The sequence below is a fragment of the Colius striatus genome, chromosome 1 (genome assembly GCF_028858725.1).
Source record: "Colius striatus isolate bColStr4 chromosome 1, bColStr4.1.hap1, whole genome shotgun sequence".
Lineage (NCBI taxonomy): Eukaryota > Metazoa > Chordata > Aves > Coliiformes > Coliidae > Colius > Colius striatus.
The window spans coordinates 180,676,361-180,694,195 of NC_084759.1; the positions used below are offsets into that span (position 1 = coordinate 180,676,361).

General features: G+C 35.6%; 1 protein-coding gene across 3 annotated transcripts in view; it reads right to left on the bottom strand.

Annotated features, from left to right (window-relative positions):
- The window catches only part of TFEC (transcription factor EC), a 66,786-nt gene that overhangs the window by 13,752 nt on the left and 35,199 nt on the right, over window positions 1-17,835 (bottom strand). For 2 of the 3 annotated variants that reach the window (XM_061988679.1, XM_061988691.1), the window contains exons 4-5: window positions 2,037-2,151; window positions 1,101-1,157 (exon numbers count right to left, since the gene is read on the bottom strand). In XM_061988679.1, the coding sequence (XP_061844663.1) occupies window positions 1,101-1,157; window positions 2,037-2,151 (172 nt within the window). The remainder of the gene's footprint in view (window positions 1-1,100; window positions 1,158-2,036; window positions 2,152-17,835) is intronic. The other variant, XM_061988685.1, reaches the window with a different exon arrangement.

Consider the following 17,835-nt stretch of genomic DNA (forward strand, 5'->3'; position numbering starts at 1 on the left):
ATTGTACCAGTGAATATATATTTCCAGGTGTGTAATTTCAGGTATGTAGAGCCATAAATCTTTCTTAGATTACTGGAAAAGACAGAGAACCAAGATATAAATAAGAGAGCAAAGATACAAATAGTGGCTATTAAGCAACTACTACAAATTTAGGTTTAAATTCCTAGAATCTTATCATATTTCAAGTTAGAAGGGACTCATAAAGATCGTCGAGTACAAGTCTCAGATTGTTTTTGCTGCAAAGGTGGACAGGAGAACTGGAAAATGTAACTGCTTCACTCAACACTTTCAAAAAAAGAATGCTTCAGGTTTTTATTTCAAATAATTCTTTAGAGGGAAAAATTTCCCAGTTTTATAGGCAATCTTCTTTCAGCAATATAACCTTTTTTTCTATTCTGTATAAAACAAAATGTTTTTCATTTTTATAAGTTTAATATTTAGACACTGAACTATGAATGTTGTTATATTCTTTGTCTAAACCACAGAAGACTGTTCCTCTACAACTGAAATGCCTAAAATCTGTACATGGCTACACTGTTCTACATAAAGGAAACAAGTCTACAGGGGGTTGTGTATCAGAGCAGTCAGAGCACCATGAGTTTCACCCAGTCCTGCCCTGATCTCCTATTGTGACATATGATCTCCACAGCTTTATGTGCTTAACTAATGTTTAGAAGTTGTCTGATTTTCTGTTTTCTTTCCCATCACCTATGGAGACATATTGCCTTTCACTTGGGTGCTTCATTAAGGTGTGAAGACTGTTGGGTTTTTTATCATCTGCCTCCTTTCTTATCTGTTTTGCACAGAGTAAAGAAAAGCAAAGTGTGCAAGATACATGTAGAATAAAAGTATAGTAGCAGGAGATGGTATGGAAAGAAATTCATTACAATATGCAAAGTATTTTGAAGGACAACAATCAAAGACAGAAATTAATTTCAGGGAAGAAAACTCTGTGGTTGACTATGTTTGCAGACTGAGTTTGACTGCCCTGGTAAGATGCTGATCTAGAAGAAGACCAGAGACATGGCAGTTAATATCTTGGGGTATTTGCATTCCTCATACATTCCATTTAATGAGATGGAAGTCGAACATATACTTACTGAGATTGTGGTTATCCTTTTTTTGTCTCTCCTTTGCCATTGCTCGTGTATCTGCTTCTGACAGAAAGTAACATTTATTAAAACAGTCCTTAAGTTGCAATTCCAATAATTCTTTCACCTTTTCAAAGTGGCCTCTTGTCACAAAGAGAAGCCTTTGAGTCTTTTTACTTCATTACTCTTTTTAATATTAAACAAGATCATAAGCAAATATATATTCTACCAGAACTAAATTTTGAGAAAGTCTGTCAGGTTGCTCAGGACTTTTTTATTGCACATTTTTTTATTTAAGAACATGGAAATTCTAGAGAGGGATATTTTTCTCCAATTTGCTGTATTAAAGTACAGCAAAATCAGGATAAAACTTACAATACACTAATGTGAATATGGATTTGTATATCCCATAATGCAAGAGCTAATCAGATTTGTAAGATATTGAACAAACTCACTGTTTCCTCTGATTGACACTAATAAACTGTACATGGTTGTTAGCATTCTTTGGATTAATTGAATGTAACTTTTAAAGTTGTTAATCCACTAATATAGATTTACCTTGAATAGCCTTATTGTAAGGTTTTAAAACAACCATTTATTCTAGACTGGAACAAATTTAATGGATGACAAATTATTTATATCGTTTATCAGGAGCCAACATTTGGAAGAATTCACTATGTTTCCTAAAATAATAAGGTTTATTAGAAACATGATGTTCATAAAAAACAGGAGGTAAACATAGGTTCTGAATTACTAAAGAGGAGAACAAAAAGAAAGCATTTCTTCTTGGTCTTTATTCTTTTCCTTAAATGAAGCTACAAACTGCAAAAGTCTTAGAAATTTAATTATGGACATCTATTTCATGGGTAAAATTTATTTAACTTTTAAGAAAAACACCATCACTTCTACAATTAATGAAATACTAAAATCTCATAGTTCTTTTACCTGTGAGTTCCCTTTTTACTGGTAGATTAGCTGGGCAAGAAGCATTTGTGAGACCCATATTAGCTGATGCCATTCCCTGGTCATTGCTATATATATCCAAAATGCTGCTAGATAGCTTGAGGGGTGAGGGGAGAAAAGAAGAATAAGGAAAAAAAAAAAAAGTTAAAGATTTAGATTTAAAAACATAAAGAGCAAACTTCTCTGAATATGAGCCTGGCATTTTTTATAAGGAGCTGTGTATATATATCTAAAGGGGTAGTTTACTGCTATATAGTATCAAATAAAACTGAAAATTAAAGGTCAGAATCTGCCTCCAGTTTGCAGGTAGTTTTCTAAGTGTCATTGTGTGGGTTTCAGCTGCAGAATCATGGCAGAATATGGCCAAATGTCCATTTGCCAATTACTTCTGACCCATCTTTTCTAATAACACTATTACCACAACTGCACTTCAAACATGAATTAGGCTGAAAGTAAAAATAACATTGGTGGTTTTGACCTACTCCACAGTGAATTTTTAACCACATCACTAATCTTTGAATTGATACTTCTTACTGTGTCTGGTTTAACAGAATATAGATTCAGTGACCCAGTTAGAGGCAATAGTTAAAATTAGAGTGGACAGAACACCAAAGCATGTGCTTTAAGGAAAGAAACTGTTGTCACTAGAATAGACCAGAAAACCTAATTATTTTAACATGCTTAAGGTACATGACCATGTGTACAATTGTCCTTATTACCTTCCAAAATATAATACAACTTTATTTAAATAAACCCGTAGAATAACCTCAGTAAGTAATGACTTATCAGTAGGGCTAAAGTGTGTTTATGTATATTCCAGATAATTATCCAAATGTTACTTTTATTTTAATAATTTTATATGTTAAAAATAACTGTAAAACATGTAGAAGTTTTGTAAAGAATAGTTGAGATGTTGCCCAGTTTCTATGGCCAGGTATTTAGCCTTTCATTGTCATACACTTCTGCTTATTCATGTGAAACAAGCTGTACAAAAAGAGTCGAAGTCCAGATTCACAAGAAAAGATTTGCACTTCTATTGTCTTCTAAGGCAATAAGAGCAACATATTCTTTTGGTTTTATCAGGCATTCAAAGTTTGTGCTGATTTTTTTTTTCTTTTGCCACCAACATACAATGACTCAGAAACTGAGTTTTGGGTCCATCTGGCCAAGAAGAAAAAAAAAATATTAAAATAGATTAAAAAAGTGAGGAAAATTGTGGGTAAAACTACTGACTTGAGACAGAAAAATATGAAAGGAAATTAGGAGATGAAAATTTTTTCTCATAGACAAACAACCATGTTTTTACAGATTTTCCCCACAGCCATGGATCCTGAAACACCTTGGAATTTTTCAGGCAGGTCTCTAAGACACAAACTGATGGGAATGGTCTGATTGAAATCAGCTTTTGTAGACTCTGATAATTTCTCGTTTTGTAGAGACTGTGAGTTTTACCACAAGTTATTTTTAATGAAGACACTTTCCCAACAACTTGCTCAGTTTAAATTGTTCCATGCCAGTACTTGCTATAGTTTTACATTAAATTTTATATTTTAAGTAAGTCTTATTTTAAAGAATTACTAAAATAACTACTAACTTTTCTAAATTATCTGAGAATCTAGTTTGTGTTAAATTCTTCAAGTTCTATAACCTACAATGAAATGAAGTAATCAGGATTCCTTTTGCATACACACAAATAAATTGCGCATTTTTAAAGTAGAGGTTTGTTACTTGGGAGAATCAACAATTCTTAAATACCATTAGAAATCACATCAATTCAGTTTTGAAAATCTGCTTATATTTTTGATCTCTCAATGAAAAAACTTTTTAAAAGAATGTTTGGAATTCAGTTGAGTATTACTCGACTGAATGGAAGATTTGAATGCTAAGCGCATTTGCACATTAAGCACCTTTGTTTCATTCCAGAGTGGTAAACTGACAAGTATTACAGAATTCACTGCAGCTTTACCTTTGCATTTTCTTTGTTCCAGGGATAGTATAACTATATTACAAGAGTGAACTCATTTTATCTCTAGAGACACGTTTAATTACTCTTTGCAGTCATGTAAATTAATTTAGTTTATTGAATGATATGAAAACAAACTGGTATAATGAAAGAGAGTCAGTATGACTTCAACACGTATTCATCTGGACTTTGGATAAGATTGTTCTATGGTTTAGGATACTGCTTTTGTGAAATGCTGGGAAATAGTAACCACTGAAAATAGTATAATCTAAAACACAATCTACAAATTAGAAATGCATACTATTATAATTTACACAGCTTGCATGAAACTGGTATTAATCTTTTTCATTTATAATATTATCAATACCACTAATGAAAAAATCAGAGTTGTAAACCATACTTGACATGAGATACATCTAGGATTACTGCTATTTTTCAAGCAGTAATTCATCTTTATCTTCAAAATACAGTTGCATTTCTAAGGTCTATTTATAAAGGTGTGAATTCAAACAACAAAGCCCAAATTCAAGGGAAAAGGTCATGAACTTAGCTGATAATGAAAAAAAACAAAACAAAAAAATCAACAAACCTGAAAATTGAGAAGTGTGTTAGGTTTCAAAAGAAGATGAGTAAAATCAACTTAAAGCCACAGGTATACAGTTCAGATGAATCTGAATGCATAGTTGACGAAGGTGCTTCTGTCTAACTCAGATGCCATTTCCTGGAGTGTCAGGAGTTTGTTCATATGCCTCCTTCCATCAGCAGAACCACTGAGGCAATGTCATCCCTCACAGAAAGGGTTGCTAGGGAGTATCTGTCCATGATCTATGTATGCCTGTATTAATGCTTCCATAGAGCACCAAAAAAGGCATGAAACATTTTCTCGAATGTCCCATATCATCTTTGTTTCACACAGACAATCTCTCCATCATTTTTCTCCTCATAATTTGGTATTTTTTAGGAAAGCACTAGGAAAGCAGAGATATAACTCCATGTGGAGATGATGAAAATGAAACACAGTCTCACGTGATTCATTTTCTGCTGGCTACAATCCTAAAACTTCACTAATTAAAATGATTCCCATATACGTTAATCCAGAAGGAACAGAAGATGGAGAGTCTGTGGGGTAGTTTTTTATGGTAGGGAGTCTAGAGCTTAATAACGGTGATGATAGGGTTGAATGTTTATAGGTAAGAATTAAGAGAAGGCCAACAAGGTAGATATTATGGTGGAAGTCTATAATAGATCACACAATCAGGATGAAGAGATAGATAGATTCTTCTCTAAGAAGCTGGGAGAAGTTTCAGAATCACTAGCATTTGTTTTCTTCGGGGACTTGAATTTACTGGTCCTGAGATGGAAGACAGGGTCAGGGAGCAGAATGAAACCCCCACAATCTAAGAGGAAATGGTATGTGACCTGCTACTCCATCTTGACACACACAAGCCTATAGGGTTAGATGAGATATACCCATGGGTGCTGAGAGTGCTGGTACAAGTGCTCACCAAGCCACTCACCATCATCTACCAGCAGTTCTGGCTAATCAGGGAGGTCTCAGTGGAATGGAGGTTAGCAAATGTTGCACTCATCTACAAGAAAGGTCAGAAGGAGAATCTGGAAACCTACAGGTCTGCCAGCCTGACCTCAGTGCTGGGGAAGATTATGGAGCTGATAGTCCTAAATGCCATCATGAGGCACATATAGGACAACCAAGGGTTGAGGCTCAGTCAACATAGCTTTATGAAAGACAGGTCCTGTTTGACTAACCTGATCTCCTTCTTAACAAGATGACCCACTTAGTGGATGAGGGAAAGCCTGTGAATGTGGTCTACTTGGACTTTGTGCCTTTGACACTATTTCCCACATCATCATAGAGAAACTGACTTGGATGTACTCTTGACTTAGTAAAAAGTTGGCTAGATGGCCAGGCCCAGAGAGTCGTAATGAATGGAGCTAAATCCAGTTGGCAGCCAGTCATCAATGGTGTTCCTCAGGGCTCAGTACTGGAGCATGTTCTGTTATCTTTATTAATGATCAGGATGAGGGAATTGAGTGCACTTGCAGTAAGTTTGTAGCTGACACCTAGTTGGGCAGGAAGGTTGATCTGCTTAAGGGCAGGAAGGCTCTTCAGGGGAGCTAGACAGGATGGCTTGATGGTCTGAGACCAATAGTAGGAGGTTCAACAAGGCTCAATACCAAGTATAAATTACAAAAATAATACATACAGCATAATATATTACAGAAATTGTGTGTCGAAATATGTCTAGTTGTTTGGATATACACTAAAACCCCATACACTACAATGTAATTTATTTCTTACAGTGTCATGTAAGCAGGGTAGGTTTTTGCAGTACTGAGCCTTCAAATAGCTTCCAGTTCTACATTACAAGATAAATATATACATTGGAATAATCCTACAAAAAAAACCAATGCAATCTTACTAAAAGTACAAATCATTTGCAATGGCATAATTATATGATATGTGAACAATAATGATCTTACAATTATATAGCATTGTCAAACTTTATGAATCCCAAAGCACTTTAAAACTCTACTTGATTACACTGTGTCAAAAACAGATTCTTGCTTTCAGTTCAGAGATGTGGAAACACAAGCATTCAGTTATGAAAATTCATAGGACCTAGGAAATAATCTATTTATCTTGCAAGTGTCATGAGCTATATTGGATCACACCTGTGTTCTGAGAAGCCCTGGCGAGTCACATAATTTCCAGTCTTTCCTTTCATGATACACAGTTTTAAGTCTAAGAATTTAGGTGCAAGTAGCTTGCAAAGAATGAGCATACACATATTAAAAATAGCAGTATACAGTTAGCCACTCCTGCTTCTAAAATACAGCCAGCTTTGGACAAAAGATTAACAACTTTTAACACAGCAAATGTTTAAGTGGGAATAGCCAGTGACAGTGTGGTATAGGAAGACAATATTACCATATCTAATTATAACTGTATGGAGAGTTAAAGAAAGCAGACTGTAATTAATGAAGTTAGCATTTGTCAAGGACACTGGGGTTGCTGTTCTTCCTTTTATATAAAGTGTCACAGGACCTTCAATGTCTGTGTGCAAAGACTGGAACATGAGAATTTCCATTCACAGGGCTCAGTCCTGAAAGATGCTCAACTTTGAAGCTTAGACCAATTATAAAAGTAAATTTCAACTGAAGTACCTGAGTGAATGCCTGGCTTGAGCTCAGCAGCACCTCACAGGAGACTATGACCTTGTGGTTGCTGGCAGTGTCCAAGACGGCTACTGTAAAGGCCTCATCCAGAAGAGATTGTTATAGTCAATTCTTGGGTCCGAACTGCTGTGCAGGCAGCATTGTTCATTACTTGCATGAATGTCTATGAATGGACTGCTGTGATCATAATCTACAGTCTGTAATACCAATTTATGGGAATTTTTAAAGGAAACTTTGTTAAGCCAGGAAAAGTATTCTGTGAAATAATACGGTATTCCAAATCCCACAACATGGCAGTTATTGGTAAATATAATGAAAAGTCACGGAATTCTTAAACAAAATAGTATTTCTACATCTTCCAGGAATGAAAGAGAAGGATTATTAATACAATAATAAAATATATGATACAGATTATCTGTGTCTATTCAGCTGTAGTCCCTAGACGGATCTATGTCACGATAGTGTTCAGTTACATGATCACATAGTATTTAAGCATTTTTCCATTTTGGCTAATCTTTGTGTAGTGTGATTATCTTACAGTAATGTTCAAGTCTGTAAGGATCATGGTTCTGTCAGAGTCAGTGCTGCACAGCTAGAAAATAAGAGCCCAATCCTCTTTTGAAATCAGCTAGATTTTTCTTAACTTTAAAATTTTGCCGATTAGGGTAATGTCCAGTCTGGACCAAAAAGCATTTCCTGGACACAGGATTCATTTAGCATATCATCACATGATTTGTTTCATAAACCAATGATGCACTACATAAAATCAAGTAGAGTTCACATCTCCAATATTTTCATTTGGAGTATGCTCCAAAAGTTGAATGATTGCAAAGTATTGTTTAAAAGCTTTAATTTTATTTTGGTTCCTAGCAATTTTTGTTTGTTTGTTTTCTGTTTATTTAACAGATATGGTTCATTGATTAAGCCCCCATGTGATTACCATGAGTAAACATAGCTCCCCCCTTGAGGCTTTGGTTTGTTAAGTTGAACAGGCCAAGTTATTTAGCCAGACTTCCCATGCTATAAGTTCTAACAGGCCTCTCTCGGCCCTTCCTGCTTTGAAATATTTTTTTATGAAGGGTGAGTGCCTTTATTTCTCTATAGCATTCCAGAAGTTTTGTACCCAGTGAATTCCACAGTGGATGTTTCCTTGTATCTCTTGGAAATCTTTCTTGTGATGAATCTTAAGAACATATTTATCTCCTCTTTGCAGTCCCATCATTTTGTTGGCTTCTAGCCATCCTCTGAGCAACTAATGTAACCAGATCTTTCTCTGTCATCTCCAGTTAATGAGCTCTCAGCTTACTGCAGACACTCCTGATATTAGTATTTAAATGAATGACCTTGCACTCAGTACTATTACATTCTTTCCATTTATACCATTCTGTCATCATGGTAATTTAACTCTTCCTCTATTATATCCTCATACTCTTTTGTATTGGAAATAGTTTCCACTTTTGTTATCTCAGTAAATTTCATCACTATAAACTTATTTTCATTAATATCTTCTCTTTTAACAAAATCTTTATCACTTGTTTGGTTTACTTATTAACCTGAAAAGCATTCTATCCATCTGCCTTCTAAATAATCTGTATTGCATTTTACTAACATTCATCCATGTGTTCCTATGTGACCTGATCTAGGTGAACTTGCTTCTGCGGGGGAGTTGGACTAGATGATCTCTAAAGGTCCCTTCAAAGCTCTACCATTCTATGATTCTATGAAATCTGCTATCAACAGGCTCTGGATATGCAGGACCAGCTAGAAAAGCTCTCTGTACATCCAAAAAGATGTCACTAATCATATATAGTTATATATATTTTTAAAGAGCAAACACCTCACATGTTCTAGTTGTTTGAAATGGCTAAACTCTAGAAGAAGAACTTTTCACCAAAAGCATCTGGACTGTTCTGACAACTCAAAGCAATTAACCAGCTAGCCTGCTTTCCTTTGAGAGGAATATGCAGCAGGATAGATTGTCCTGTTAGTGGAGGTTTATTTCCAGCTTCTATGTCCCTGGGGCTCTTACTTACAATCACATTCAGAAGGCCAAGTGTATGATTAGAAGGTTCAAAATGTCCCCAGAATATACAGAGCTCAGGATCAGACTATCTCTACTGGAGGACTTAGAATCATAGAATCATTACAGTTGGAAGAGACCTTTAAGATCATTGAATTTAATACTTCCAGGCCCATCACTAAACTAAACCATATCCCTCAGCACCTCATCTATTCATATTTTTATTATCTTTAGGGATGGTGACTCCACCATCTTCCTTGGCAGCCTATTCTAGTGCTTAATAACTCTCTCAGTGAAAAGTTCTTCCTGATGTCCAATCTAAACCTTCCCTGGCACAACTTGAACCCATTTCCTCATGTCCTATCACTCCTTACTGTAGAGAAGAGATTGACTCCCACCTCACTACAACTCCTCTTCAAGTAGCTCTAGAGAGTGATTATATCTCCTCTCAGCCTCCACTTCTCTAGGCTAAACATGTCCAGCTCCATCAGCCACCTCATAAGACTTGTCACTCTGCCCAGGTTAGAAGACCCCATGAAGAAGAGGGAAACTTCATGAATAGTCATGTTAGCAGAAACTTTTTCTGCTATCCTCTTTTCTAGGGTTAATAACTACAGATATGGAACTCACCAAGTGTGTCAACACAGCTATATTTCCTGCAGTAACAGAAGTGTGGAAAACACCAAGAACAGAACAGACAGTTCTGAGGACCATAGGTCATATTACATGTGGGCCAATTGCCTGTATTGAACCCACAGACTTGGCAAACTAAGTAGTGGGGAAATATATACATGCTCCTTTACTTATCACAAGAAGAAATTAAGTAGTTGCCTAACCTGAGAGGTTTAGTACTATACCTGTAAGAGAAAATTTTTGGTACTTGGTAAAAATTAATACTTTCTCTGACTGCATACAGAAAGAAATGTTCCTATGTGAAATATTAGTACAATATTTTTTCCCACCCCTAACTATATTCCACTTACGTTCTCATAAACTTGATAGCATCACTTTAAAGAACGGTTTTGTGAAATAAGGCTACTTATCCTTAGCCACAAAAAATATGTCAGGGTCTATCCATTTCAACATGATTCTTCCTTATTTATGGCAACTAAGAAATCAAAGCAGGGATTTTGCAAAGTTTTTGTAGTGTTAACCTATATATGCCTCTCAAATCAAGTAAAAGTTTGTTCAGTATTTGTGTTACTAGGGTACAAAACATAAAAACCACATACCTAATTTGTTGTCATCCCTTTCCTGTTTATTCATGGCAAGTAAACAATTTGGTTTTTTTCAAGTCTTTGAAGTCCACAGATGAACTTAAAAATGGGCACTGAATTTATCCAAATTAATTGTGAATTGATCAATAAGTTTATAATAACCCAGTCATTGAAAATTCTTTTTTAAATAATATTATCTAGTGTATCAGGTATTTCCAGTTTTTGACAAGAGGAAAACTGAGGTAATTCTTGTATTTTCAATCCATGTTTTAGTAAATTGTGATTTTTCATCTAATTTGAAGGTGTTGCAGACAGGATGGATAGTCTTGTGTGTCAATTCAAGTCCTGTACTCAGAAGACTGGGATTCAATCTTGCTTTTGCAGTTCCTGTGTTGCTTGAAGAAGGCTGAACATCGTAAATTGTGACACCTTTTTAATTTGTAAAGATGTGTTCACACTATCAACTGTCAAAAAAGTTGTAGTATACTGGTTTTAGAGTCTGGAACAAGAAGATCCTGTTCACAGCTAAAACTTGATTCAAAATATCTATATTTAATTCAAAATAGTTGTATCTGAAAATAGATGAACTTTAGTGATAACTAATACCCAAATGTTCCAGTTTCTATTTTTATTATCTAAGGAGAACAGCAGAAGAGCAAACGTTTCCTTTTCAGGCTTGTTTTCCTTTGAACAAATTGTATCCCCTTCTATATTTATCTTTAACACGGTTCATAATTACATACTCCTCAACCAGGGCCTTAATGTTCAGATATATTATATTACATATTATATATTATGCATGAAACCTGGTTCATTTTTTATCTTCAAATAATGATCATCAAGATGGTTTATTATTCATCAGAGAAAAATGAACTCTGTTCATATTCCCAGTTACAGTACATTGCTGCCTCGATCATATACATAGAATTACATTGTCTAGATAAATATCTGATCAAATATGACCATGCAAAGGAATTTTTTTGAGAATCAACCTTCTACAGGACAGTCTTTTAGTTATCATCTCTGAATTATGTGCTTTCAGCTGTTCTTGGTTTTTCTGATTACAAAATCGACATAACAAATGCAGACCAAAAGTGAAGTGACATAGTGGTACTGTCATGACTCAAATTGCATTTGGGAATCAAATGTCACAGGAGTACATCTCCACTAACCTCCAGGGTCTGAAACCTGAAGACAACAATTAAATGACATCTCTGTTTCCTGTTTACTAAGATTATTTCACTAGTAACACTAGCAAACAGTAATTTCTGATTCCATCCAATTTCTTCACCTACCATGTATAAATACGTATACCAAATAATTCAAATTCTTCCTCTAAAATCAATGAACAAAGGTCTGCACAAAAACACAAGGAAAGTAAAAAACTGAGGCTAAGGGATGAGTGAGAAGCAGGGGTTTTTCAGGATTAGAATATGGGGCATTTTATCTTAAATATAGATGCTAACATGTCTATTATAAGTCTTTGTGTTACATGTTATATATGTATATATAAAATACACCTTATATCATGTTCTCTTACATTTCATATATCACCTAAGTATCTGAATACATTATAGTAAGGTATTTACTGATATCTGTGATCTAGTATGTTAAGTTGGATTAACATGTACCATGTAGTTTAATTTTAGTTAGAACACCTAGTGGCTGATTTTGGATATATTCACAAGTGTTTCTTTCTAGTACAAATATAAATGCTTAGTGAACTACTTTGTAAACTACTGTACATGTATACTACTTCATAAACTACTGTATACATATAGTAAATGTGACAGAAATTCTTAGCTGATGGAGAAGAAGGTGCTAAGAAAAGATGTCGTATCCTTTAGGAATTTATTTCTTAAAGCAGCCTTTAAGAAATCTTTGTGTCTTCTGCAACTTAGCTTTATATTGCAGTAAGAAGCTTGACCATGCCTGGAAAAAAAAGTAAGTGGCCACTGCTATTATCGCAAAAGTCTTTTATTCAACCTATGTAAGTGCTCTGGACAGAAATTCATAAATTAATAAAGTTGAACTCTTGAAGCAATCCTAACCTATATGTTCACAGACCCCAAGGAGCCTAATGTAGCCTTCTTTATTACCTGTCATCTACGAAGGACTTAAGTCTTGCATTGCTATACAGACAATAATACGACACATACCGCAGAGGCTGCATCAGGACTTTGGGAAAAGATAGAATCTGCCTGGTGGCCACAAACAGCAGGAATTTTCTTGCAGATCCTGCTGCACAGGAGCTTAGAATTAGTGAGAAATGGATATTAAGAGAATTATAAACTTTAACTATCCTTTTCTCTTATTTCTGTTCAAAATTTGTTAAGCTCTGAGATGAAGACCATGTTTGTAAGAGGTGATTACATTAAAACAACTGTATATTTCAGAATACTACTTCCATTTATGTCTATTCACCTTCCTGGAAGAGAAAAACAAAGAGGAGAAAGGAACTTTTCCTTCATTTCATAGTTATGAAAAAAAAATACTACAGGTGTATGAAGCTTGACTCTTCTGACTCCTTTCAGTCAGAGAGGTCTACCCGCAAAATAGAGAAGAGTTATTAGACATCATGCTATCAGAGCATTGGAAGCAGAGATGAGCTATTTGGGCATTTTGCACAGCTCTGTAAAGCTTTTGTAAAATTATAAAATTCTGCAGTTAGGTAAAAGTGGACCACAATTCTCCTGACCAAATGTGTTTGACCTTTTCTATAGCATAAGGTAAATTGCAAACACTCATACCCAATCTATTTGGAGTACTTAGAGAAAGCAAAAAAAAAAGTTGTACACTGTCCATTTCAGCCTCAGGCTACTATATTGTGTGACATACTGAAAATAATCTTCATCTGGTATCTGTATGACATTCACAAAAGCAGTGGCATTGATAGCAAAAGACAACGCCAGCTGCAGAAAACAGACCTGAGGAGTTCTCAGTTTGTGTGATTTATTGTTCGTTCTCTGCAACTGAAAGACACAAATACCTGTCTAGCACCTTTATAATAACAGTGAAAGACAAAGAAAATATTTGCTCACCAGTTTCATTTTTGAGGAGTCTATTATTTCCTCAATAGCTACCGATTGTTTCTTCTTCATTTTTGTTTTTCGTTAAACTTGGAAAAGATACCAGGGAGTGCTAGACAGTTTATATACTTAAGTGAACTTTGATTCTTCCTTGGACTTTAAGACTAATCTAGTGTAGAATGTGATTGACAAAGCATTTTCATCGATGTTGTGCAGCCTTTTCAAGTTACCCAACCTAAGCAAATGAGGTTGTTAATGTTTACTCTGGCCCTGTCTCTGAAAAGATTTTGAACTTCAGTAGATTTTATAAACTTGTAAAGACTGCCAAATGACATTGGTATTCACTGAATAAAAAATACTCGTGATTATGCAGCAGGGGGCTGCCTAGATCAGCAATACTACATGCATCTCTAATGGAAACTTGTTTTTATTTTATGATTACACAATCACCGCAATTATTGAATAAAATACTTTGGAGGATACCTACTTGAGTTTCTATTTTTCTGTATGATTTCTGGGAATGGGACAGACAATAGTTATATTAATCCATCCAGACAGTAACCATCAGTATTTGACAAAAAATTAATACAAACACAAATTATTAATGCCATGATGAGAAACTGTGACCTCAAAGACCTTGTAATAGCAATGAGATTTCACAGACAGTGTGCACTGAGTTTTTATCAATAAATAGTTTCACCCTAAAATCAATTGCAGAGTTAACATAACTTTATACCAGCTGTACCTAATAGAATAATAAAACTAGAGAAGGAAAACATCTAACCTGTCCCATCTTGATCTAACCTCTATTCCATGCCTGTACAACACAGTTTTTTTTTCAAATGCCAAAGAAGCTCAATAAATAAAAGTGAGTCACAGGGCAACTGAGGATTTTCTAATCCAGAAGCTGTCTTCCTTAAAGAGTGACAGAAGCAGAGCAATTCCAAATGAGTTGATCCCAAAGGAGACTGGAAGACTGTACCTCCCAATCTTGGTGATATAGTGCACTAAGAATATATGAAGTTATGCAAGTGAAGCAGTAAAGCCTCGTAGGAGCCTTCAAAAGGTGACCTATTGCAAGGCAATACTTTCTCATAGCACTGTGCTCCCCACTCTGCCACTGTTCCCCATGGCCTGCTGACCCCTGGCTAAGCCCTGCCATCTAACAACTAGCAAAACCCCTGCCTTTCAGCATGACTAGATGGTTTTGCTTCCTCACTCTGTTAGTGTTTCAATTCTTTTTTTCCCCAGCATATAAATATCACATACATCAAGTCATATTCAAAGGAAAACTGAATAAATTTGGTTAGCTTCACAGATAGACAATGTTCCCAACAACAGATTCATTGCTTGTGACAGCTTTAAATCTCTGAGGTGATGTGAACATCAAAGCATCAATGACATCATAATGATTTTAATGTGAAGTTAGAGCTGAAGCTATTGGATGAATTAATCCTGTCTCAAATCTTTAAAGGAAAGAACTATTTTGGAAACTATTTTGAAGATATATTTTTTTAAAATAACTTGTTTTCACAGATATTTGTTGCAGTTTTGTCTAAGACTACCAAGACTACAATATTCCCTGGATAAGAATAGCACTTATTTATCTATACACAATAATAAAATCCATCTTTTTGGTTGCTTAGAATCCATTGCTTTCAAGAAGTTCATTCAAGAGAATAATGAAAAAACTTATTTCTTAAATGTTATGAATCAATCAACATAGAAACACTTTTTCTTGTCTCTGTTTAGAATCAGACATGGTAAAATGTCAATGAAAAACTTTTCCATGGTGAAACTTTCCTTTTCCTCCCAAGCAATATGAAAGAAACAGAATTGCTCCATTTTGTTTATTCATTTGATATCTAGAGAGCCAAACTGATTGAACATATCACAAGTATATCCACTTCTGCGAATTTTTTTTAAGTTCAGTTTTATGGTAGTGCTCTGCCTCAATCACTACTCCTTAGCTCTCACCACCAGACATTTAATTTCTACAGAGCCTCTCTCCCCAGGCTTCTTCAAGAATACTCCTGAAAGCTCTTGTTTTCTTGTGGACCAGAACAAAAGACAACTTAAAATTCTTGGAAACGTTCATAAGACTAAATTCTCTTCTGTCTGATCCCATCTAGTACAGTGCAAGAGATGCTAGTGCCCTCGCAGAACATTAATAACCTCTCATTTTATTCCCATTCAAGTCAGTCAATCTCCTAATGCTTTTGATCTAAGTTTTAATGGACATGTCAAATTTTAGAGGACATTATCCCAGTAGCTGTAGAGAGATTATCTGGGCTACAGTAGTTCTTTCTGAATGAAAGTATTGGTACAATTCCAAATGCTTTCAGAGAGATTGTTGTCGAGCTTTCAAAATTACTGGGTTTTCTGGTGTATATGTATGTTAGTGAAAAAAATCAACATTTAGTAAGCAGAAAAGGTGCACTAGGTCACACATTCTCAAATCACATCCTGAAAAGCACAGAGATCCCAGTTTTTAACTCTGCATTATTCTGGCATCCTGCACATATGTGTTTATTCACCATGTTTCTTAAACTTCTGTTTTTTCATATCTTAAAAGGAACATAGATCACAGCTTTTTAGAACTTACCATAAACTTTTAATGACAGTGTCATAAATACTTTACATTAACAGACCTGCACATCTACATTTCCTGTGTTCTGAGCATTTGGAAGTTAATTAACTCTAAATTCACTACAGAATGTTGAATAGACAGTAAGGATTATGAATAAGAATATAAGTTTGATAAAAATTAAAAATGTGTACTTTTCAAATGTCTGTTACCTTATTTGACATACATAACACTAATTCACTCTAAAACTCATTCATACATTTTTTGTTTAATTTTTATAATGACTCTTATAATGTCAGGAGGAACCTGTTGCTCCTAATACGGTCTTTAGAGGAGAAATTAATTTCTTACGATACAGATAAATACATTGCTGTCAATTAGCAAACAGTTTCATAAAACTAGAATTATTATGACAGAGTAAAAAGACTTTAAATTGGTGTCATCTTCCAGGATTTCTTTATTAAATCTGACTTCTTCCATGGTGAACAGACAGTTCTAATCAAATGGTAGTTCATAAGAGCTGGTTGATCTTCAAGCATCACTTCCTCTAAGCCCAGGATCAGTGTATTCCCACATGTAGAAAAGCAGGAAAAGGAGGCAGGAAGCTTCCATGAATGAAAAAAGATCTGCTGGGACAGCTCACGGAAAAAGCAGTCATCTATGAGAGGTGGAAATAGGGCCTGATTTATTGTGATGACAACGAGAACATTGATTGCCAGAGCATGCAAGGATGCAACCAGGAAGGCTAGAGCCCTTTTAGAATTAAACCTGGCCAAGAAAGTAAAGGAAAACATGAATGAGTTTTTCAGCTATGTCAGCAGCAAAAGAAAGATTATGGGGAATGTAGGTGTGCTACAGAACACAGAGGGTACCCTGGTGACTGAGGATGCAGAGAAGGCTGAACCACTGAATGCCTTCTTTGCTTCGGTATTTACAGCCAAGTCCAGCCCTCGAGAAGCCCAGTCCAGCAAGGAAAGTAGGATGATCTGGACAACAGAACTTGCCCATGGTGGATAAGGAAGAGGACAAAGACTTGTTGGCCAAACTTAATGTTCATAAGTTAATGGGACCTGATGGGATGCAACCAAGAGTGCTGAGGGAACTGGCTGACGTGGTTGCTAAGACGCTCTCCATCATTTTTGAACAATCATGGAGGACAGGCAAGGTGCCTGAGAACTGGAAAAAGGCCAATGTCACTCCAGTCTTCAAAACAGGCAAGAAAGACAACCTTGGAAACTACAGGCTAGTCAGCCTCATCTTGGTCCGTGGAAAGGTGATGGAAAAAATCATCCTGAATGTTGTTACTAAACATGGGAAGGAAAAGATGGTTATCGAGGAAGTCAACATGATTTCGCCAAGGGGAAATCCTGCTTGACCAACCTGATAGCCTTCTATGAGGGCATAACTGGCTGGCTAGATGAGAGGAGAGCAGTAGATGTCAATTACCTTGACTTCAGCAAGACTTCTGATATTGTCTTCCATAACATCCTCATAGGAAAAATCAGTCAGTGTTGTTTGGACAAGTGGACAGTGAGATGGATGAAGAACTGGCTGAATGACAGAATCCCAGAAGGTGGTGATCACTGGCAAAGAAATGAGTTGGAGGCCTGTGGCCAGTGAGGATCAGTTCTGAGGCCAGTCTTGTTCAATATCTTCATCAATGATGAGTGGACAGAATGTATCCTCAGCAACTTTACAGATGACAGCAAACTGGGAGGACTGGCTGATTCACTAGAAGGTTCTGCTGCCATTCAGTGGGATCTTGAC